This window comes from Pseudophryne corroboree, chromosome 4, assembly GCF_028390025.1.
Source record: "Pseudophryne corroboree isolate aPseCor3 chromosome 4, aPseCor3.hap2, whole genome shotgun sequence".
NCBI lineage: Eukaryota > Metazoa > Chordata > Amphibia > Anura > Myobatrachidae > Pseudophryne > Pseudophryne corroboree.
The window spans coordinates 28,498,721-28,521,947 of record NC_086447.1 but is presented as its reverse complement, the minus strand read 5'-3'; the positions used below and the strand labels follow the sequence as shown (position 1 = coordinate 28,521,947).

At 45.3% G+C, this 23,227-nt stretch overlaps 1 protein-coding gene across 1 annotated transcript in view; it reads left to right on the top strand.

Moving 5' to 3' along the window:
• The first annotated feature begins 338 nt into the window (after positions 1-338).
• LOC134910769 (taste receptor type 1 member 2-like) overlaps positions 339-23,227 on the top strand; it is a 118,438-nt gene continuing 95,549 nt past the window's right edge. The window contains exons 1-3 of the mRNA XM_063919152.1: positions 339-349; positions 450-741; positions 8,111-8,932. Of these exons, the coding sequence (XP_063775222.1) occupies positions 339-349; positions 450-741; positions 8,111-8,932 (1,125 nt within the window). The remainder of the gene's footprint in view (positions 350-449; positions 742-8,110; positions 8,933-23,227) is intronic.

Genomic DNA, 23,227 nt, shown 5'->3' with positions numbered 1-23,227 from the left:
GATACCGCCCCCGAACACCGGACATATCCTGCAGTGAAACAGCATATGTTTGCATAAGAATTATTATGTAACGGTATGTTTTCATTGTAAATGGCATCAGTATCACCACTGCTGTAACATTGTTTTTATCTTTTGCATTATTATAAGTAAAGTGTTTTTTTCCAGAACACCAGAATTCTCTTATTGCATATATAAGGTACATTTTTATTTAAATCTATCTGAAGGTATAGTATTAGGACATATACCCATGAAAATGGAAAACTGCACCACTAATGTAAAACCATATTAATCACACCCAGGGGCTGAGAGCAGTAAAAAACCTTTTACTCACTGCCGTAATGTATGTCAGGTGAGTTTTTTATATTTCATCATAGAAAATGTTGCTAATTATGGATTATAACTCAAGATGTCATTAATCCCTCACGCGTTTCATGATATTATATCCATAGGCCGATTCCTCTGTATTACAAATATCTTCTAACTTTCATTTTCGTCATTGAGGAAATTAACAAAGATCAGACAATATTACCCAATGTTACTCTGGGATATCACATATATGATTCATGTGCTCAAGAAAAGAAAGCCGTAAAGAGTGTCCTCCAGATTTTATCAGGATCAGGAAAGACAATTCCAAACTATTCCTGTATGGGACATAGAACGTTATCTGGTTTTATTGGAGGTCACAGTTCCCTGACGACATTGCCCATGGCACAGATATTGGCAGTATATGGATACACACAGGTAAGTTATATATATAATTCATCAGCAGCCATTTCTCAGTTTCACCAGTTACAGTTAATATTCCCAGGATGGTGCATTTTTTGGGTAAAAGAAAGGACTTTGTAACTCACTAAACTACGTGTGGGGAGAGGGATAAAACCTGCACATAGGGACCAAAGCATTTCATTTCTCAGATTGTTCACACTGCTGTAGTTAGCCAGCATCATAACGTATGTTTAAGCATTTTACAGCATTTATGTCAGTGAATATGTATCTGGCTGAAGTACAGTGCAGCTGTCAGTGTGGGATCCAGTCAGTATACTGTACCTGCCGTTGGGATGCCGGCAGTTGGAATACAAATGACTGAATCACGACACTGGTCAGAAGACTAACCTCCGGGATCCAGACATGTGAATGCCAATGCTGGAATTCCAACTGCTGGCATTCCTATTGGAAGTATGCCGGGGGGTTATGTTCAGGCTGCGGGTCGGGGAGGCTAGGTTTAGGCTATAGGGTGAAGGTTAGGGTTTGGCTGCATGGAAGAAGGGCTAGGTTTAGGCACTAAGAAGGGAGAGTTAGGGGTAGGCACTACAGTGGGGGGAGGTAGGGTTAGGCTGCTGGGAGGTAAGGTTAGAGTCAGGCTGTGGGATGGTGAGGGTCAGGGGGCATGGAGGTAGTTTAAAACACTTACCTAACAGGTGTTGGGATCCTGTACATCAGGATACCACTGTCGGTATTCTGACCGCTGGCATCCCAAGGTGGAGGCATTTAATACCTAGGAGATGGGGAGTACCACCGAATCAGAGTTTAGGGATACCTGAGCACCTTATCTGTGTGATGGGAAGACAGGAAGTGGAGAGTTGTTCATGGGGGTGGCAGATGTCCTTATATTGCCTCTTGTGTAAGCAATGGAGTCGGGGCTGGAGTTGGGCCCTTGCCTTTGTTGTGGTTCATTTATTGTTTGGCATTTACAGCCACTCACACATGCATTACATTAAATAGGAACTTGGTTATAAATAGGCCGTCCCTCCTTGCCACCATACCTATTTAAGGTTTTCAATAAAAGCTGACAATTGTTATTGTTAGTAGTCTGCACGGGTTTGTGATTGAATCAATTCAGTCAGCGATAGATATTTTAATCCTTTGCCTCTCTAGGCAGTAGCCTTTGGTAATTTGGTGGCTAGATCTAGCTGTGCCTTTAACCATTAGTCTATGGCTGCATCTATTAGTTACTGGTAATCAGCTGCACCTTACTGACTGGATTGTCCATTTCAAGTAGCCGGCTGCTTATTCAAACTGTAGTTATGTAGATTACTTAAGCAGCTGACAGGGTCTAAGTTGCTCATTGCTGCAGCATCCAGTCACTTTTGCAAAAGCAGAAGTTTCTGGATTAATTTAATTTCCAACTATATTTGGTGTGTGAAGGGTTAATTAATGCTGCAGCTGTGATGGGTGCTGTAACGTTGGCTTGTGCAGTGTCACTTACTACACTTTTATAGTGGTCTGCTCAGCTGTCTGGCTGCACAGCAATGGGCTCACCGTCTCCGATCAGCCCCGATTTAGAACCGCCTCCTTCACACAGCCACTGGAAGCCAGGGAGAAACACGAGATGTGGGCATGATGAACAGGATGCTGATTCACTGGAACGGAATGCAAGGACATTGGTAAGCAGTCAGTAGGCTGTGACACATCTCTCTCCTCTCTCTCTCTGTCCCAAGATGGCTGCTAACGGCTCATCTCCTGGGGAGGAGCAGCCTCATCACTCCCCTCTATATCCTCTCACATAAGATGGACGTGCTTAACTGCCTCAACTGCTGCTCACTTTCATATGTTACACTGTACCACCTAACACCGGTCATGTGATGCACACTTGACCACCTGAGCAGCTGCAGAGGCTGCTGGGAATTGGGGTCTGTCTGAGTAATGACAAATGGCACACATGTGTTACAGTGTGATGAACAGCATCAGCACAACAACCCACATAGTGGGTGGGGTACAGGATTTCACAGGTGATTGTGAAAAGCACTATATGGACTGACTGGTGCTTAAGATATAGTACACACATGAGACTAAATGGAGCTAGTAGGCCTATCTGATACGTAGAAGCACACAGCAAACACTCAGGAGTCTGTGGATAGCATTGTGCTGGACTAATTAGCACTTGAATGGAAAACAGCTAAACACAGGAGTCTATGAAAAGTGTTTAGCCAGACTGGCTATAACTTGAAGCATAGAACAATGCACAGGAGGCTGTGCGTAGAGCTCAGTATTCTATGGATAGCACTCATTAGGACTGGCTAGCACTGGCGAAACACACAGCAGCTAATGGAACACTATGGAACCGAACTCTGAATACTGCAGGCTGGAACTAGCAGGCAGAATATAGCAGATGTTTTTCTGGCCATAAGTAGTGGCCAGGCAGAGACTAACTGTATGTCACGATTCCCGCGAGTTGATCCTACAGATTCGCCAATCTGAGTATCGCCGCTCGTTACACTACATGGCTTACCTCTGCGCGTGTGATTAAAGAACACGGTAACTGCCACCAGCAAGAGGAATGTAGCATAAAAACTCAAGGTAGTCTTCACTTCTACCTGTCACACACAGTTATTCATACGTTAAAAAAAATAGGTAAACAAAGGCCACTTAGGTTTCGGTTATGAAAACACAGAAACCAGATCTAAAATTAAGAGAATTTTATGTAAGTAAAAACGTCAAAGGTTATGTTGCAGAAAAGCATGTTTATAAAGATACTAGAGAAAAGTCACAGCAAGCAATTTACAATTTCTGATAAAATAAAAATAGGAAAAAAACACAGCTTCACCTGAAGTTGGGCTGGCGGATTGAGGTTTATGCTTGATGCTCGGGAACACTTTATAAAATCAAGTCTTTCTGACCTGTTTGCCTCATGATAAATGACACAGGACAGCCTGCGTTTCTAACTCTTATGCCCACTACAACCCTCTCTCAGCCCCTTCCGTTGGAAATTTGTTTAACCTGCTCCATGCTGGATACAAGGACATTGGAATGTCAGACTGTCTTAGTGTATAGGATTACACTCTGTTATCTCTCTTCTGTTTGAAGCTCAGCAATCAGGCTTATATCAACACACTTGGAATTGGCTTTACAACAGGCAGAGGACACATAGAGAAGCCTTATGTCTTGGCCCATTTTAACTTACATTCCTTAGAAAAGGAGGTCGTAAACTAACCTCTCATCGATATACATCTAGTGTCCACATATTGAAGTTTTACAACAGAGCGTGTCCTAGCATGTGTAACTGACCCGCCTATGCCAGACACATGGCAATCACTCAGTTTTCCTTAACACATAGTTTGTCAGATGTGACCCTGGACCAGGCCAGCACACAGGAAACCTTATCTACAAACTGTCCTCCCAGAGTTTCATGCTGTGAATAGCATCACCGGTTATTTACTCAGGGCCATGCCTGGCAGATCAATGCAAACTCTGCCCAGTTTATTACTGATCAGCCAGGTAACATTAATCCCTGAGATACATTTCTCCTACAGGAAACACATTGAAACAGCTAAGACGCATTGGTATCACATCCATTGATACATCACTCAGAAACTCGCCGTATGGTCTGTTGTCTCCCGGGTGCTCGGGTGCTGCACATCGCAGACCGGGTAGACAGATTGTTGGGAAGGGCTGGGCATGATCCGGCGGTCTTGGTGCACGTTGGCACCAATGACAAAGTTAGTGGAAGGTGGGATGTCCTTAAGAAAGACTATAGAGAATTAGGCAAGAAACTAAAGGCAAGGACATCTAAGGTAATATTCTCCAAATTATTACCCGTGCCACGCGCTAGACCAGGGAGACAGAGGGAGATTAGGGTGGTAAATGTGTGCCTTAGGGATTGGTGCAGGAAAGAGGGGTTTGTGTTCCTAGAACACTGGGCAGACTTCTCAGTCAGGCGCCATCTTTTTTGTCATGATGGATTGCACCTGAATGAGGAGGGGGCAGCGGTGCTGGGGGGGAAGGATGGTTAGAAGGTTGGAGGAGATTTTAAACTAGGTGCCTGGGGGGAGGATTTAGCAAGAAATGACGGGTCTTTCAGTGAGAATAGCAGGGGGTGGCATTAGTGAACAAAACGGGGGAGGAGTAGGGGGGAGGAATAGAGCAGACGGCAAGGGTAGTAACATGGGAACTAAAAAGGGTTTTAGAATAACAGTAACCAATGACGATTATGGGTCATCTTTACTGCATAAGAATTACGATGACCCTACCATAAGGGGAAATACATATCTAAAGTGTATGTAAGTAAATGCTAGAAGCCTTACACGTAAAAAGGGGGAACTAGAAATCCTTGCAGCAAGCAGGGAATATGATATTATAGGCATTACTGAAACGTGGTGGGACGAATCTCATGATTGGACAGTCAATCTAGAGGGTTACACGCTGTACAGGAGAGACAGACTAAATAAACGGGGTGGAGGGGTATGTCTTTACGTAAAGCCATTTCTAAAACCTGTCATACGGGAAGATATTCAAGAAGGGACTGTAAATACTACTGAGACATTATGGGTAGAAATTGCATGCAGGGGTAAAGGAATAAAGAAGTTATTATTGGGGTTATGCTACAGGCCACCTGGTATTAATGTGTCTGACGAGAAATTGTTACTGAACCAAATTGAAAGAGCAGCAGGAGTAGGAGCCATAGTAGTGATGGGAGACTTTAACTATTCCGAGATAAACTGGAAAATCAATTCATGTGATACTGCTAGGGGCAATATGTTTTTAAACACGCTAAATGATAATTACTTAGTTCAATTAATCGAGGAACCAACTAGGTACAATGCAATCTTAGACCTGGTATTAACTAACAATGGGGAATTAGTATCAAATATTGAAGTAGGAGAGCCCATAGGTAATAGCGACCACAATATGGTCACATTCAATATCAGTTTTCATAAGCAGTCCTATACTGGCTCAACTAGGACTCTAAACTATAGCAAAACCAACTTTTACATGTTGAAGGAAGCGTTAAGGGACATTGAAAGGGAAATTCTATTTCAAGGAAAAAATACTACAGAGAAATGGGGTGTATTAAAATCATTGCTAATTAATAATACTCATAAATTTATTCCCACCAGCAGCAAAAAAAGGAATAAAAATCCCAAACCAATGTGGTTTATCAAAAATATAAAGGAATTAATGGACATAAAAAGACGAGCATTTAAAAAATACAAATCTGAGGGGGATGCGGAGTCATTTCAACACTATAAGGACTGTAACAAAATATGCAAAAAAAAATGAATAAGAACAGCTAAAGTAGAAACTGAAAGACTAGTAGCAAAGGAAAGCAAAGCAAATCCCAATTTTTTTTAAGTACATCAACAGTAAGAGACTAAAGAAGGAGAGTATAGGCCTCTTAAAGGACAAGAGGGGAGTCTTAATAAAAAATGATAATGACATAGCAAACAAACTAAACAAGTTTTTTTCAACGGTATTTACCAGAGAGGACCAAATGCTGGGTCTAACACAAAATCTCAACAAAGATAATGTCCCATTGCTAAATGCTTATTTGTGTGAGGAGGTAGTCTGTGACTGATTATAAAAGTTAAAGAATAATAAGTCACCTGGTCCCAATCGAATTCACCCGAGGGTTCTTATGGAGCTGCACACTGAACTAGCAAGACCTCTATTTTTGATCTTCATGGATTCGGTAAAATCGAGTATGGTTCCCAAGGACTGGTGAATAGCGGAGGTAGTGCCGATATTTAAAAAGGGGAGCAAAGCTGAACCAGGTAATTATAGACCAGTTAGTCTTACATCTATAGTGGGGAAAGTATTGGAAGGTATTCTAAGGGACAGTATTCAAAAGTTCCTTGAAGCAAATAAGGTAATTAAAAGGAACCAACATGGATTTGTGAAGGACAGATTATGTCAGACCAACTTACTTGGCTTTTATGAAACAGTAAGTGCGAACCTGGATCAGGGTAAGGAGATTGATATAATCTTTTTAGACTTTGCCAAAGCTTTCAACACTGTACCACACATGCGTCTTATCTATAAGCTACAAGAAATAGGGCTAGGGAGTACAATATGCACTTGGGTCAGTAATTGGTTAGATAATAGGGAGCAGCACGTTGTGGTCAATGGATCATTTTCAAATTGGACTAAAGTACTAAGTGGTGTGCCACAAGGGTCTGTACTTGGACCACTTTTGTTCAACATTTTCATCAACGACCTAACAGTAGGCCTAGAGAGCATGGTGTCAATTTTCGCAGACGGTACCAAATTGTGTAAGGTTATAAATACAGAGGGGGATGCTGAGTCTCTTCAGAATGACTTAACTAAACTGGAAACATGGGCAGCAAAATGGAGAATGAGATTTAACACAGACAAGTGTAAGGTAATGCACTGTGGGGGCAAGACCAAAAATTACACTTACACACTAAATGGGGTAATATTAGGGATACTGTACTGGAAAAAGACTTAGGGGTTCACATAGATAACAAATTAAGCAGCAGTACCCAAAGTAGGAGTGCAGCAAAGAAGGCTAATAAGATATTAGCATGCATAAAATGTGGAATTGATGCAAGGGACGAGAGTATTATACTCCCATTATATAAATCACTAGTGAAGCCAAATCTTGAAAACTGTGTGCAATTTTGGGCACCTTATTACAAAAAGGATATCCTGGAGCTAGAAAAGGTTCAGAGGCGGGCGACCAAACTAATCAAGTGCATAGAGACGCTGGAATACGAGGAAAGGCTTGCAAGGCTAGGCATGTTTACATTGGAAAAGAGGAGACTAAGAGGGGACATGATCAACATCTACAAATATATAAGGGGTCAATACACAGAGCTTGGGAGGGACCTGTTTTCTATAAGATCAGCACAGAGAACACGTGTAACCCCAAGAGGGAGAAGAACTGTCGGTATGCCGGCAGTCGGGATTCCGGTGCCGGTAAGGTGGGCGCTGGGAGGCCGGCCGTCGGCAACCATAAGACCACCCCTTTACAGCACACAATTGTTTGGGCAGGATATTGCAGGTCCACAACTTTCTTTGTCATAAGTCTGAACAGTATAAACATTTGCAAATGGTAATAATATTATCAGAACAAAATGTGATGGTTAGTATCTTGAGTAGATTATTTTAAAGAACCATTACACGCTTACAATGTGCAGTGTGTCAGCAATCCCCCGCATAAAGTCTATACAGTATGCAAAGTTTGTACGCCAAAATAACAGATATCAAGCAGCTGATGTTATTGGTAGATGAGGCACTTTGCATAGTCAAAATGTTTTTAGAATAATGACAAATTCAGATAGTAAAAGTAATCATGGGACAGATTTTAATGTTTCATCTTGTTAGAAAATTTTTAAAACTAATTTCTTTCTTTCAAAAATGTATATTGCTGTAGATCAGCTATGGAGGAACAAGTTATCTTCTCAGTGACCGCAAATTCTATCCAACGTTCTACCGCACAGTACAAGGGGATGCGCACAGTTATTCTGTGCTATCAGGTCTGATCAAGATGTTTGGCTGGACATGGGTTGGAGTTTTAGCTTCTGATGATGACAGTGGTAATGAAGAATTTCAGATTCTGACAGAATATCTGACTTCTGATAGTATCTGTGTTGCCTACATAATAAAAGCAAAGTTTTATAAATTAGATGTCTTACATGAAATGAATAAGAAGAGAGCTGATATTATCAGAAAGTCTTCTGCCCAGGTTATAATACTCTGTGGGACATATTCTACAGTTTTAGCTGACCTTTTAGCAGCTTTGAGAGAAGTTATCAATAATAAGACTCTAGTGTTTGGTCCGACATTTGCCTTAATCCCATTTCTAATGGAACATCACATGGATGTATTTAATGGAAGTTTGGCCCTTCAACCTTCATCTCTCCCAATGCTGGACATGAGAAGTTTCTATGACAGTTTCCAGCCCATAAATCACCCTGAGGACAAGTTGCTGGAACTTATTTGGCTTTTATGGAAGAAATGTTTGTCAAGAGATAGAAAAATAAATAAAGTATATAGTGAAGTATATGAGATATCACTGCACAACTGTACTGGGAAGCAACGTATAACAGAGTTTCTTAGTTTTCACCTCCCAGGACTGACTGATCGAGTATATAAAGCAGTTTATTCCATGGCCCTTGCTTTACATAATATGCATATGCACTTAAGGGAAGAGTCTTCCCAAAAAATACCTCCTCCTTATGGCTATAGACATCAGGTAACTATATACAATGTATTATTACAATGACAATATATTTACAGTCATGCCCTTATATTAAGGCTGAATTAAACAAATGGAATTCTCCCAAAGGGAACTTCTGAGATATGGGCATGGTATTTGAAAAGCTACACCTCAAATGTGTTTAGACGTGCTGAAATTTGGCAAGAACATGTAGAATCATCAGCCGGTGCTGCTTGCCAAATTTCAGGGCAAAATAATTAAAATTGTCAGTTTTTTTTCTGCGACTTCCTGTTTGGCTTATTTGCCAGTTTTTCCAGTGTAGTCTATGGGGGGATTTTTGGGAAGGCATAACTCAGGGTAGAGAACAAATTAAGACTTTGGTTTTGTTTTATTAGATAGAGCTTGTCCCAGAGTAGTGCCTTTTGGGGTTAAGGTTTTTCAGAAAGTTACAGGGATTTTTAAATTAGTAAAACATTTCCCATTTTAAAGATAGGGCATTTCAATTTCTTGCTCCTGCGCAGTGGCCGCCAGCAGGGGGTGTACTAAGAGTGACTTCACTTGGGTGTACAAACATGGCCGATTTCACCCACTTAACTAATTGTATCCGTGTGTAGTAGAGGAATTAGAGAAATTTGTGTCCTATATTGGAGGGTAAGTTGGGGTGGGGTGTTTTATTAGCTGTGACGTGTAAACTGTGATTTTACTCTAGGCAGTGCTCACATTAAAGAGTTTGAGTCTGTGCGGTGGTCAGGCAGCTGTTAGGGTATTAACATAGCCGCACCCACTTCATGACATAATTAGGCAGAAGGAAATGTAAAAGTGCTTTGAAATGTATAAACAAGCTCATGCACCTGAAGCAGACTGTTTTAGATTTGATTGCATGATCCCCGTCCCTCCGACCCCACTGCGTCTGCCAGGTATGACAGGGCAGGAAGACAGGGGGAAGCTGAAGCTGTGGGATACCTGGCAACCATACTCCCACCATGTGATCTGACTGCTCCTCCTCAGTGAGATGTTGCAGCCGGGGCCCCCAGCATATATTCGACCATCCACTGCTGAGCACACATCTGCAATTGGAGACCATCGCACATATGGAAGCAGCAGCCCATGCTGCAGCACCATAGCAAGAGACTTGGTTTTAGACCTAACCCCAGCTCTCAGTCGCGGCCGCCCATGGTCACTGTCAGATGCAGCCGGGTGCAGCCAGCCAGCCTGGAATTATGCTGATGATGTCGGGGGTGGAACCAAAGGCAGGGTGGAAGCCTGAAGGTGTGCAGATCCCACCACAGCACTGACTGCTTGGCTGTGGGACCTGCCTGGTAAGGAGGGCAGTGGTGCCCATGCACTTCGGGCTACTGGTGAGATGAGAATGCTGATGCTGGGCAGGAAGAGCTGTGCAGCCACAGAAGAATGGGAGATTAGGCCAAAGTACAGTAGGTAAGTTTGCTTATGCTGCTGTGGGAGGTCCTGTTGTGTGATAACTGGAGAGGCTGTATCTATCAGTTTGGCCAGTCCTGCGTGTCAGTGTGGTCGGTTCCATCTCTGTATATCTGTCTTACCGCTTTCAGATCGCAATGCCTGTTCCCACCCGGGAATTGGAAACGTGTCATTCCTGGGTGGGCACTGGCATTGGACCCTACACACCGCAATCTTGACCCAGTAATTTTCCAGGTCAGGTTGCCATCTGGGGGCGGGGATGGAGCCGGCATCAGAGGCGGGTGCCTCTCCCTATGCAGTGAACGAGTACCGGGTCGCATCGACCCGGGTAACCCGTTCACTGCGCCTGACTCGGTAATTACCTGGGAATAACCCTTCTTATAACCCAGGTTGAATTACAGGGTCAGGTGACCCGGAAATTCGTCCATGTCCCCTTTCACACCGCACAGTGACCTGTGTCAATCCGGCAATATACCGGGTCGAAACTGGGTTATTTTCGCAGTGTGAAAGGGGTATCTGTGAGTCCAGTTCCATCTCTGTATATCTGTCTGTGAGTCCGGTTCCATCTCTGTATATCTGTCTGTGAGTCCGGTTCCATCTCTGTATATCTGTCTGTGAGTCCAGTCCCGTATCTGTATATATGTGTGTGTGTCCAGTTCCATCTCTGTATATCTGTATGTGAGTCCGGTCCCATCTCTGTATATCTGTCTGTGAGTCCGGTCCCATCTCTGTATATCTGTATGTGAGTCCGGTCCCATCTCTGTATATCTGTCTGTGAGTCCGGTCCCATCTCTGTATATCTGTATGTGAGTCCGGTCCCATCTCTGTATATCTGTGTGTGAGTCCGGTTCCATCTCTGTATATCTGTCTGTGAGTCCAGTCCTATCTCTGTATATCTGTCTGTGAGTCCGGTCCTGTCTCTGTATATCTGTCTGTGAGTCCAGTCCCATCTCTGTATATCTGTCAGTATGGCTGCTCCTGAGTCTCTGTGTATCTGTCAGTGTGGCTGGTCCCGAGTCTCTTTATATTTATCTGTGTGCACAGCCCTGTCTGTGTGTCAGTGTGCCCGGTCCTGTATGTTAATCTGAAAAGCCAGGACAACTTGGTTGCATTTGCCCCCCCTTACTGAAAGTTGCCAGCCCCTGGAGAGAGGGGAGCTGGGAACTGTGCCCAGCGAGGGAGAGAGGGGAGCTGGGAACTATGCTCAAGGAGGGAGGGGAGCTGGGAACTGTGCCCAGGGAGAGAGGGAGGTGAGCTGGGAACTGTGCCCAGGGAGGGAGGGAGGTGAGCTGGGAACTGTGCCCAGGGAGGGAGGAAAGCTGGGAACTGTGCCCATGGAGGGAGGAAAGCTGGGAACTGTGCCCAGGGAGGGAGGAAAGCTGGGAACTGTGCCCAGGGAGGGAGGGAGGGAGGGGAGCTGGGAACTGTGCCCAGGGAGAGATAGATGGAGGGAGGGGAACTGTCAACTCTGCCCAGGGAGGGAGGAAAGGGAGCTGGAAACTGTGCCCAGGGAGAGAGGGAGGTGAGCTGGGAACTGTGCCCAGGGAGGGAGGGAGGTGAGCTGGGAACTGTGCCCAGGGAGGGAGGAAAGCTGGGAACTGTGCCCATGGAGGGAGGAAAGCTGGGAACTGTGCCCAGGGAGGGAGGAAAGCTGGGAACTGTGCCCAGGGAGGGAGGGAGGGAGGGGAGCTGGGAACTGTGCCCAGGGAGAGATAGATGGAGGGAGGGGAACTGTCAACTCTGCCCAGGGAGGGAGGAAAGGGAGCTGGAAACTGTGCCCAGCGAGAGATAGATGGAGTGAGGGGCAGCTGGGAACTGTGCCCATGGAGGGAGGGAGGGTAGCTGGGAACTGTGCCCATGGAGGGAGGGAGGGTAGCTGGGAACTGTGCCCATGGAGGGAGGGAGGGTAGCTGGGAACTGTGCCCAGGGAGGGAGGGAGGGAGGGAGGGAGGGGGAGCTTGGAACAGTATTCTTTATACAAGATATTATGTGTGCAACCCTTCAGTGTTCAGTGAAATAATTGCCATCCCCTGCAGCCTAAACATTTACTCTTTAATTAGTTGCATTGCAATAATCAGTGTCTGCCAGGTCAGGAATGCATTTACTAACTGGGAGGATGATGGCCACATTGCAGCTCCCCAGCTCTACCTCCCCCTGTGTTATTAGTAGAAAGAGAACTACCTTTCATCAAACTCTCACAGCTACCACGCCTTCTTTTATAGCCCCACCCCCTTTTGATTGTGTTTGATATAAAACTGATATTAAAAGATCATTGATTCGCTAGTAAGAAAAAATGTCATCCCTTCGATAAACACATCATATTAAATGGTTAACCAAAAAAAGCTGATGAAAAAGGCATATTACACAGTGTTAAACCCCAGAAGTTATTGCAGTGTTGATAAATATTATAAGGTGAATAAAAGGGTGTTTAAAAGATCCAATGTTAAAAAAATGGTTACAACAGGAATATGTTTATATGCTGCATAAGCCATCGTGAAATACCTATAAGAGGAACATGATGTGCATATCGGATATAAATCAGCAGTGGCAATGTGATCTGGTCTCACTATTAAACCTCGCGAAGTACAATGATGGCTTGAAATATATATTAACCATTATCAATATTTTCAGTAAGAGAGCGTGGGCTGTCGGACTAACAACCAAGAATGCTACAATAGTCGCTATTGGTTTTGCGTACCAAATAAAGGTGTGTACACACGGGTCGATTTTTTCTTCCGATTCTGACTATATAGTCAGAATCGGAAGAAAAGATAGTGCAGATCGCAAAGTGACAGTCACCTTGCGATCCCGATCCGATGCCGATGCGCGGCCCCGCGCGGTCGGCATCGGACGAAAAAATAGGCTGTGCAGGCAAGTCAATCCTGACTATCTCTATAGAAGAGATAGTCAGGATTGACATCGCACATAGCCAGCATCGCAAGCACACTCATTATGTGCTGGCTAAGTGCCGACCCGGATAAGTCCGAATCTCACCGTGTGTATGCACCCTAAGTTACAAACTGATTGCAGTAAAGAGTTTCTAAACAATATCCTAAAAAAAAGAGTTAGAAAAATTCGCCATACAACATTTCACAACCAATAACGATGTGAAAGTGGCTGTTATAGAACGCTTCAATAGGACTTTAAAAACATGGATGTGGCGCTATTTCACAGTACAGAATACTTACAGCAGGCATGTCCAAACTGCTGCCCTCCAGCTGTTGTGAAACTACATATCCCAACATGTCCTGACACAGTTTTGCTGTCAGAGAATGCTAAAGCTGTGTCAGGGCATGCTGGGATGTGTAGTTTCTCAACAGCTGGAGAGCCGCAGTTTGGACAAGCCTGACTTACAGATATATAGATGTTTTACAAGATTCATAATAACACATACCATAGAACGATTAAGTGTTCTCCATGCAAAGTGAACCCCACTAATGCTTTGAGAATCTTTATGACGACATACGGCGAATACTTTAAGATTAAAAACCATGCCGCGTTTGGCCGTTGGTGAACATGTATGCATTTCCAAATATAAGGATATATTTCAGAAAGGGTATGAACAGAATTTTTCTGAGGAAATATTTGTAATACAGGGCATGAATACTAAAGGGCTTAAGCCTCTTTACACATTGGTGGATCTCTACGGTGAAACCATTACAGGCAGTTTTTACCCTCAGGAGCTTCAAAGCGTTCCGAAAAACGATATTATAATTTACAAAGTCAAAAAGATTTAAAAAAATTAGACAGTCAGAGGTCAGAAATATGCGTTAGTCAAGTGGCGCGGGTACCCCGCAAAATTTAACAGTTGGGTTGCCGCATCAGAGTTAAAAGATATATAATACGTGACACTCTCTAAACAAGGGACACGATGGATGACAGTTCATTCTACATAACCATGCCTAGTAATGCTTCAGCAGACACATTTCCACAAAATAGGATTTTTAACTATAAAACAAAACTGTCAAAGGCTGTAGACTTAATCGGTGAAAGGGAAGTCACTCTTACAGAGATACAATACCTGCACATGTGGAATACTTTGGATATACCCGATTGTAGGTTGCAAATAACATGGGGTGGCACGCTGACTGAAACGGTGGCGAGAGTTATGAGCGTGTGCATCAAACCAGGTTTTTATGACTCAATTGAATCACTACTTGACGTAATTAACGCAGACTTAGCGAAACATAATCTGGAGGTTGAATTAAGACTAACGTACGACCCATTTGAACATATTGTATCATACGACAATAAGTAGGGTTATCAACTCGCCGCCGACGGAAAGCTGACAAGGATACTGGGCTTACAACCTAAAACTAAGATTTTTAAACCATGCGCCGGCATCAACGGGGGCCAATATACATTGTACGTGTACACAGACATTATCGAACATCAGAGGGTCGGGGATAGTTACAGATGGAGCCACGATTATTTTGGTTTCTCTGCTACGCCTAGGAACACCCTGGTTTATTAGCATAAGCCCTTCATCTATTATTCTCCGCTGCAATACAATACAGAGAGAACAGTACATCAAGGTATTAAGGGGGTCATTCCGAGTTGATCACTCACTGCCATTTTTCGCAGTGCAGCGAACAGGTTGCTACTGCTCATGCGTATGAACCGCAATGCGCACGTGCGTCATGCAGGTACAAAGCGAATTGTTGCGGTGCAATGGATTTAACGAAGAATCCATTCGCACAGCCGATCGCAAGGAGATTGACAGGAAGAGGGCGTTTATGGGTGTCAACTGACCATTTTCTGGGAGTGTTTGGAAAAACACAGGCGTTTCCAAGTGTTTGCAGGGCGGGAGTCTGACGTCAATTCCGGGAGCAAAAAGACTGAAGTGATCGCAAGGGCTGAGTAAGTCCAGACCTACTCAGAAACTGCACAAACTGTTTTTGCAGAGCTCGGCTGCACAGGCGTTCGCACACTTGTAAAGCAAAAATACACTCCTCCGTGGGCGGTGACTATGCATTTGCGCGGCTGCTAAAAGTAGCTAGCGAGCGATCAACTCGGAATGACCCCCTAAGTCATTACAGCAGGGTATTAAGTCCGACTGCCATTGCTCAGTTAATCCTATTAAAGGCCAATATGAAGATGGCTCCTTCTTTATGTACCGCTACTTCGCACTGTTGAAATTAAGGGCCGTAACAATGAGGTGGTCACAATTCGATACGAGAAACCCAATTACGTACCTTTGTGCAAAGCGTATTTTGACACGATCATCATAGAGATAAAGGGTGTAATTCCGACCCGTTCGCAAGCTGCAATTTTTTGCAGCTATGCAAACGGGTCACAACTGTGCATGTGCGCGGGTGGCAATGCGCAGGCGCATAGTTGCCAGGCGACGTCCGTCGCCAAGCAGCGACATAAACAGCGATGGAAGCGATCGCAGCGGCGACTGCAAGAAGATTGACAGCAGGGAGGCGGATCTGGGTGTCAACTGACCGTTTTCTGGGAGTGGTGAGGGAAATGCAGGTGTGTCGAGGCGTTTGCAGGGCGGGTGTCTGATGTCAATTCAGTGACCTGACAGGCTGAAGTGGTTGCAGTGGCTGAGTAAGTCCTAAGCTACTCAGAAACTACACAAAACTTTTTTGCCCTGCTCCCCTGCACATGTGATCGCACACTTGCTTAGCTAAAATACACTCCCCCATAGGCGGCGTCTATCTGATCGCATGGGTTGCAAAAAGTTGCAGCATGCGATCAACTCGGAATGGCTACCACAGAGCAATCAGAACAAGAACATCTCATTTAAGTTTGGGAAAGCGATCGTGAAACTACATTTTAGACGATGCAAAACGGATTTTTATTAAAAAAGAATGGTCATTGTTAAAAACTATGGTGATCTGACGTTGTACGCACAATATTACAAAGCGCAAGCCGGTAATGAATTACTGGGGTTTTACGGCAGTGCATACATGTCCGGTTGCACTTTAGGCGGCTGTTATGCACACCAGTGCCAGCAGGAAAGTACTGGTGTCAGAACTGTTATGCACTCCAGTGTCTGCAGGAATGTACTGGTGTTTGAACTGTTATGCAAAACAGATGGACTCACAGACAAACTGGGGGATATGACATAACGTACACAGAAGGTGATAGGGTAACAAAATACACACAAAGTGAACAGAGAAGCCCAGAGGCTAAGGAACTGGGTATCTCCCTTGTATTAGAACTGCTAAGATGGAAAAAGCAAGATGTTGTGTTTTAATACGTAGAGTACCCGAAATGCTGTTGCTAAGGGCAACAGCAAAACCCTAAAGGGTTACCAACGGGTGTGGCAGTAAACTCCTTGGTCAGAGATGGAATGATAGACACAAGGAGAATCTCCACAATCCAAATTCTCACTTGCAGTGCACAGGTTTTAGCTTACTGCCACTAAACTGACCCCTGACACCTAGCACAGTGAGACAGGATTAGACAGGCAAGTCTTAGAATACAGCCGCAAACTTGCTAAGTTCACAGGGTAGTAACAGAACCCCAGCAAGCTAAACGACTGACTCCAGTCTTACTGCTAGGTCTGGATTGGCAGAGTGTAATACCAAATTCCCAGGCCTATTTGCAGTAAGCAACAAACAAATACAAAGCTACACAGTACTGGCTAACGTTCATGAACTGACTAACCAACAAAGATTCTGCAGCATCTGCTTACCCTGAAAAGAGGCCTTATAAAGCAGGTGCTGTCCACGCCCCACTCAGACCTCACAGACTGTGAGCACAAAAACCAGCACCGGATCCCCTGCCGTGCACAGAGCCTATAACCACTGCACAGCAAAAGACCCGAACCGGAGTATCAGCTGCGCTCAGGTTACTCCACTAGCACTTGTCTCCCGGTTGCCATGACGACGTGGCAGCACAGGGCAGGAGACCCTAACAGTACCCCCCCTCTGACGAGGGGTCAAAGAACCCCTACCACCGGGTTTATCGGGGAACTGCGAGAAGAAAGAGCGTATCAGTCTGGGGGCATGAAGATCACAACTGCGCACCCACGACCGCTCCTCCGGGCCATACCCCTTCCAGTGCACCAAAAATGACAGCCGACCCCGAACCACCTTGGAGTCAAGAATCCTTTCAACAACAAACTCCCTCTGGCCACGTATCAGAAGAGGGGAAGGTCTTCCACTGGTAGAAGGATTACTAATCGCCCATTTTAAAAGGGAACAATGAAATGTTTTATTGATACCCAAAGAACGGGGCAGATCTAACTGAAATGCCACCGGATTGATAACCCTGGTGATCTTATAAGGGCCGATGAACCGGGGCCCTAACTTATGAGATGGCTGTCTCAACTTCAAATTCTTGGTAGACAACCAGACGAAGTCTCCTAATTTGAAGCTGCAGGGTCTTTTCCGCTTATCAAAAACCCTTTTGGTCACTAATGACACAGACACAAGGGCTTTCTTCACTTTCCGCCAAATACCTCTAAGGACCGAAACCACAGAGGAACCACCAGGCGTGGAGTCCACGGGGTCAAAAGAATTGGCCTTAGGATGATGCCCATACACACAAAGGAAGGGAGAGATCCCTGTAGCAGAGTGAGCCGTGTTGTTATAGGCAAACTCCGCCATGGACAGATGAGCAACCCAGTCAGTCTGACACTTGGAGACATAACACCTGAGGAACTGCTCCAAGGACTGGTTCACCCTTTCAGTCTGCCCATTAGACTGCGGATGGTAGCCTGACGACAAGCTGACAGAAATCTGGAGATCGGAACAAAATGCCCTCCAGAATTTGGCCACAAACTGGGATCCGCGGTCAGAGACCACATCAAGTGGCAACCCGTGGAGACGCACGACATGCAGCATAAATAATTCAGACAGGCGTCTGGCTGATGGCAGCCCAACCAGTGGAACGAAGTGCGCCATCTTCGAAAACCTGTCAACGACAACCCAGATGGCTGTCATCCCCGAGGATTTGGGCAAGTCCACCACAAAATCCATTGAAATGTGGGTCCATGGCTTAGATGGGATAGAGAGTGGATGTAATGGGCCAACAGGAACCCCTCTAGGAGTCTTATTTCGGGCACAGATGTCACATGCCCGAACCCACTGATCCACATCCTTAACCACCGAGGGCCACCACACCGCCCTAGATAGCAACTCCCGAGTTCTGGCAATACCCGGGTGACCTGCCGACTTCTTGGCATGGAATTCCAGGAACACTCGCTGTCTTAACCTAGGAGGCACAAACAAAAGACCTACCGGAAGGTCTGGAGGAGCCTGCTCCTGTGCTCTAAGGACTAATGATAAGAGGTCCTGGGTAATGCCCACTTTAATACATGATGGGGAAACAATGGGCAACGGCTCCTCGGTGGTCTCCTGGATTGGAGCAAAACTCCGCGAGAGCGCATCAGCCTTGATGTTTTTTGACCCAGGGCGATATGTTATCAAAAAATTAAAGCGAGCAAAAAACAAAGCCCATCGTGCCTGCCTGGCATTGAGACGCTTCGCTGACTCTAAATATGCCAGATTCTTATGGTCAGTGAGAATTGAGACCACAAACTTAGCCCCCTCAAGCCAGTGTCTCCACTCCTCGAGTGCATCCTTAATAGCCAACAATTCCCGGTTACCCACGTCATAATTCATCTCGGCAGGCGAAAATTTACGGGAAAAGTAAGCACAGGGATGAAGGCGATTATCAGACACTCCCATCTGAGAAAGCACTGCCCCAATACCCATCTCAGAGGCATCCACCTCCACCACAAAAGGATGCTCTGGATCTGGGTGTCGCAGCACCTTGGCCGAAACAAATGCCCTTTTGAGACGGGCAAAAGCCGCTTTAGCCTCACAAGACCAGTGAGCAACATCCGCCCCTTTCTTAGTGAGTGCCACCAAGGGCGCCACTATAGACGAAAATCCAGCGATAAATCGTCTATAAAAATTCGCAAAGCCCAGGAAACGCTGAAGCGCCTTCAAACTAGTGGGCTGCACCCAATCCAGGACTGCCTGTACCTTGGAACCCTCCATTTGGAAACCTTCTGGGGAGATAATATATCCTAGAAATGCGATTTGCTGAACTTCAAATTCGCACTTCTCCAGCTTTGCCCCAAGCCGGTGGTCTCTGAGTTTCTGGAGGACTAAGCGTACATGCTTCCGATGTTCCTCCAGGGAATGGGAGAAGATTAGGATGTCATCTAAGTATACAACTAAGAATCTATCCAAATATTCCCTGAGCACATCATTCATGAAATCCTGGAAGACTGCCGGGGCATTACAGAGCCCAAAAGGCATCACCAAATATTCATAATGCCCTGAGTGGGTATTAAAGGCAGTCTTCCATTCATCCCCCTCTCTTATTCGGATTAGATTGTACGCACCGCGTAGGTCAATCTTAGAAAAAATGGTGGCAGTACGAAGCTGGTCAAACAAGACCGAAATGAGAGGCAGTGGGTATGAGTTTTTAATCGTGATACGGTTCAATTCCCTGAAGTCGATGCAGGGTCGCAACGAACCGTCCTTTTTACCCACGAAGAAGAACCCCGACCCAACTGGAGACTGTGAAGGTCTGATAAATCCCTTAGCCAAGTTCTCCTGAATGTACTCTGCCATAGCCTGAGTCTCAGGACGTGACAGGGAGTACAACCTGCTCTTGGGAAGCTTAGCATTTGGCAACAAATCAATGGCACAGTCATAGGGGCGATGGGGAGGTAGTACCTCTGCAACTTTTTTGGAGAACACGTCCGCAAAATCTGCATAACACCCTGGCAATCCTGGCAAACTTAGCTGCGAGAGCCTGACTGGAAGGCTCAAGCAACTCCTGAAACAATCAGTACCCCAACTAAGAATCTCCCCAGAGACCCAGTCAAATTGAGGATTGTGGGCCCTTAACCAGGGTAACCCCAACACCAATGGGGCAAAAGTACAGACAGTCACATAAAAGGACAATTTTTCAGAGTGTGTGGCTCCAATAAACAAAGAAATCTGGCTAGTGCAAGAGGTAATTTTACCTTGGAATAATGGTTCCCCGTTTAACCCACAAATCTCAATTTCCGATGCCAAGGGTACTAAGGGAACAGAGTGTTTCAGGGCGAATTGGCGGTCCATAAAAACCCCGTCGGCCCCACTGTCCACAAAGGCCTCAGTCTTGACAGTTTGACCGAGGATCTTCAAGGTCACCGGAATGATAAAAGTCTTCTTGGGAAATTCTGACTTCTGGCCTGACAGGATATTTCCCATCACCCTCAGGCCCTGAAGTTTTCCGGCTTTTCTGGGCATGATACTACCACATGACCTTTTGTTCCCACAGTACAAACACAACCCCTGCTGTCTCCTCCGCGTCTTCTCACGCGAGGAGAGGCGGGTAGCCCCAATCTGCATAGGCTCCTCAGAAAATTCCTCAGAGTCTGAGGTTCCCTTGGGAAGGAAGGAAATCTCAGTCTCCCTTTCAAGCCTACGCTCTCTCAGCCGTCTATCCACCCGGATGGATAACTGCATGAGCTGATCCAAGCTATCAGGCAAGGGATATTGTACCAGTTGGTCCTTTATCTGGTTAGAAAGACCTCTTCGGTACTGGTGTCTCAGGGCTGTGTCATTCCACTGGGTATCATGGGCCAACCTCCGAAACTCCGTACAGTAAACCTCAACTGGCCTGCGCCCTTGCTTAAGGATCGAAATCTGAGCCTCGGCTGAGGCCGTCTTGTCAGGGTCATCATACAACATGCCCAGTGCCGTAAAAAAAGCATCAACACTTTTAAGCGACGGACAGTCAGGCTGCAACCCATATGCCCAGACCTGTGGGTCTCCTTGTAGCAAGGAAATCACTATGCCCACCCGCTGAATCTCCGACCCAGAAGACTGAGGCCTAAGCCGGAAGTATAGCTTGCAGCTCTCCTTGAAACAAAAGAACTGCGAGCGATCTCCAGAAAAACGATCCGGGAGATTTACTTTCGGCTCCTTAACCCCTGCAGGTGCTGCTGCTGCGGGAGCTCCGCCAGCAGCCTGGGAGGTGTGCATTTTAATGGACAAATCATTAAATTGTCGAGTCAGGACCTGCACCTGATCGACCACCTGTTGCAATGTATTTTGAGGGGTATGCTCCATATTCCCACAAAATTTCAACAGGAGTATTAGGCTGCTGAATATGTTATGCACACCAGTGCCAGCAGGAAAGTACTGGTGTCAGAACTGTTATGCACTCCAGTGTCTGCAGGAATGTACTGGTGTTTGAACTGTTATGCAAAACAGATGGACTCACAGACAAACTGGGGGATATGACATAACGTACACAGAAGGTGATAGGGTAACAAAATACACACAAAGTGAACAGAGAAGCCCAGAGGCTAAGGAACTGGGTATCTCCCTTGTATTAGAACTGCTAAGATGGAAAAAGCAAGATGTTGTGTTTTAATACGTAGAGTACCCGAAATGCTGTTGCTAAGGGCAACAGCAAAACCCTAAAGGGTTACCAACGGGTGTGGCAGTAAACTCCTTGGTCAGAGATGGAATGATAGACACAAGGAGAATCTCCACAATCCAAATTCTCACTTGCAGTGCACAGGTTTTAGCTTACTGCCACTAAACTGACCCCTGACACCTAGCACAGTGAGACAGGATTAGACAGGCAAGTCTTAGAATACAGCCGCAAACTTGCTAAGTTCACAGGGTAGTAACAGAACCCCAGCAAGCTAAACGACTGACTCCAGTCTTACTGCTAGGTCTGGATTGGCAGAGTGTAATACCAAATTCCCAGGCCTATTTGCAGTAAGCAACAAACAAATACAAAGCTACACAGTACTGGCTAACGTTCATGAACTGACTAACCAACAAAGATTCAGCAGCATCTGCTTACCCTGAAAAGAGGCCTTATAAAGCAGGTGCTGTCCACGCCCCACTCAGACCTCACAGACTGTGAGCACAAAAACCAGCACCGGATCCCCTGCCGTGCACAGAGCCTATAACCACTGCACAGCAAAAGACCCGAACCGGAGTATCAGCTGCGCTCAGGTTACTCCACTAGCACTTGTCTCCCGGTTGCCATGACGACGTGGCAGCACAGGGCAGGAGACCCTAACAGCGGCGTATTTCAAAGCCTGTTCAGAAAAGCTGTGCCTCTTTTAAAAAAGGGGTCTAGAGTTAGCTAAATCGCACATTAAGAGCGCTGCACATAATATTGCAAAATACGTCATCGGCCAAGCCACTGCAGCCGCTATGAATAAATTGCAAGAGTCAAATCAAACAAAACAAGAGGGTTCAGGTTTAATATATACAAGGAAAAGGGCGGCTAAAAGAAAACGGAAGCGGTCGACAGTACTTACGCCTTGGTTTGTGCCACTTTTAAACAAAAAACGGAAACGTTACAACTTAAATTAGAAAAGAAAATCATCGCGAAGGGTTGGTTATATTTTTTAAGCATGTCTTTCATACACAATGAATCCATTGAATGCACAAAATCAGAGCTGGATCTTTTTGACGTACCACCAACGCAAGCCAGTGTGGAGAAAAGTCTATACATCGAAGTTCAACCTTTAGCAGCACTATCCGAGACAGCGCCGCTTGAATTTTATCTAGCGGCCAGCAGAGAACACTACTATAATCTGAACAACACACTGCTGTACATGACGTGTAAGATTGTACGACCCGATAATCTGATTGCCCAAGGGACACGGGTGGCCATTATCAATTATCCCATAGCAACTTTATTTAGTCAGGTGGACGTTTCTTTGGGCGACAGACTCATATCACAATCCAACAATCTGTACGCCTATCGAACCTACATTGCGACTATATTGAATTATAGCTCTGATGCTTTGTCCACGAAGCATACCACAGGCTTATTTTACAAAGATGTGGCTACAGAACAGAACACCAGGGCTCTGGATGGAGCAAATACAAGTTTTATAAAACAGGCAAGAGCAACTGCGCAGAATCGCACTTTTGAACTACTGGGACCGCTGGGACC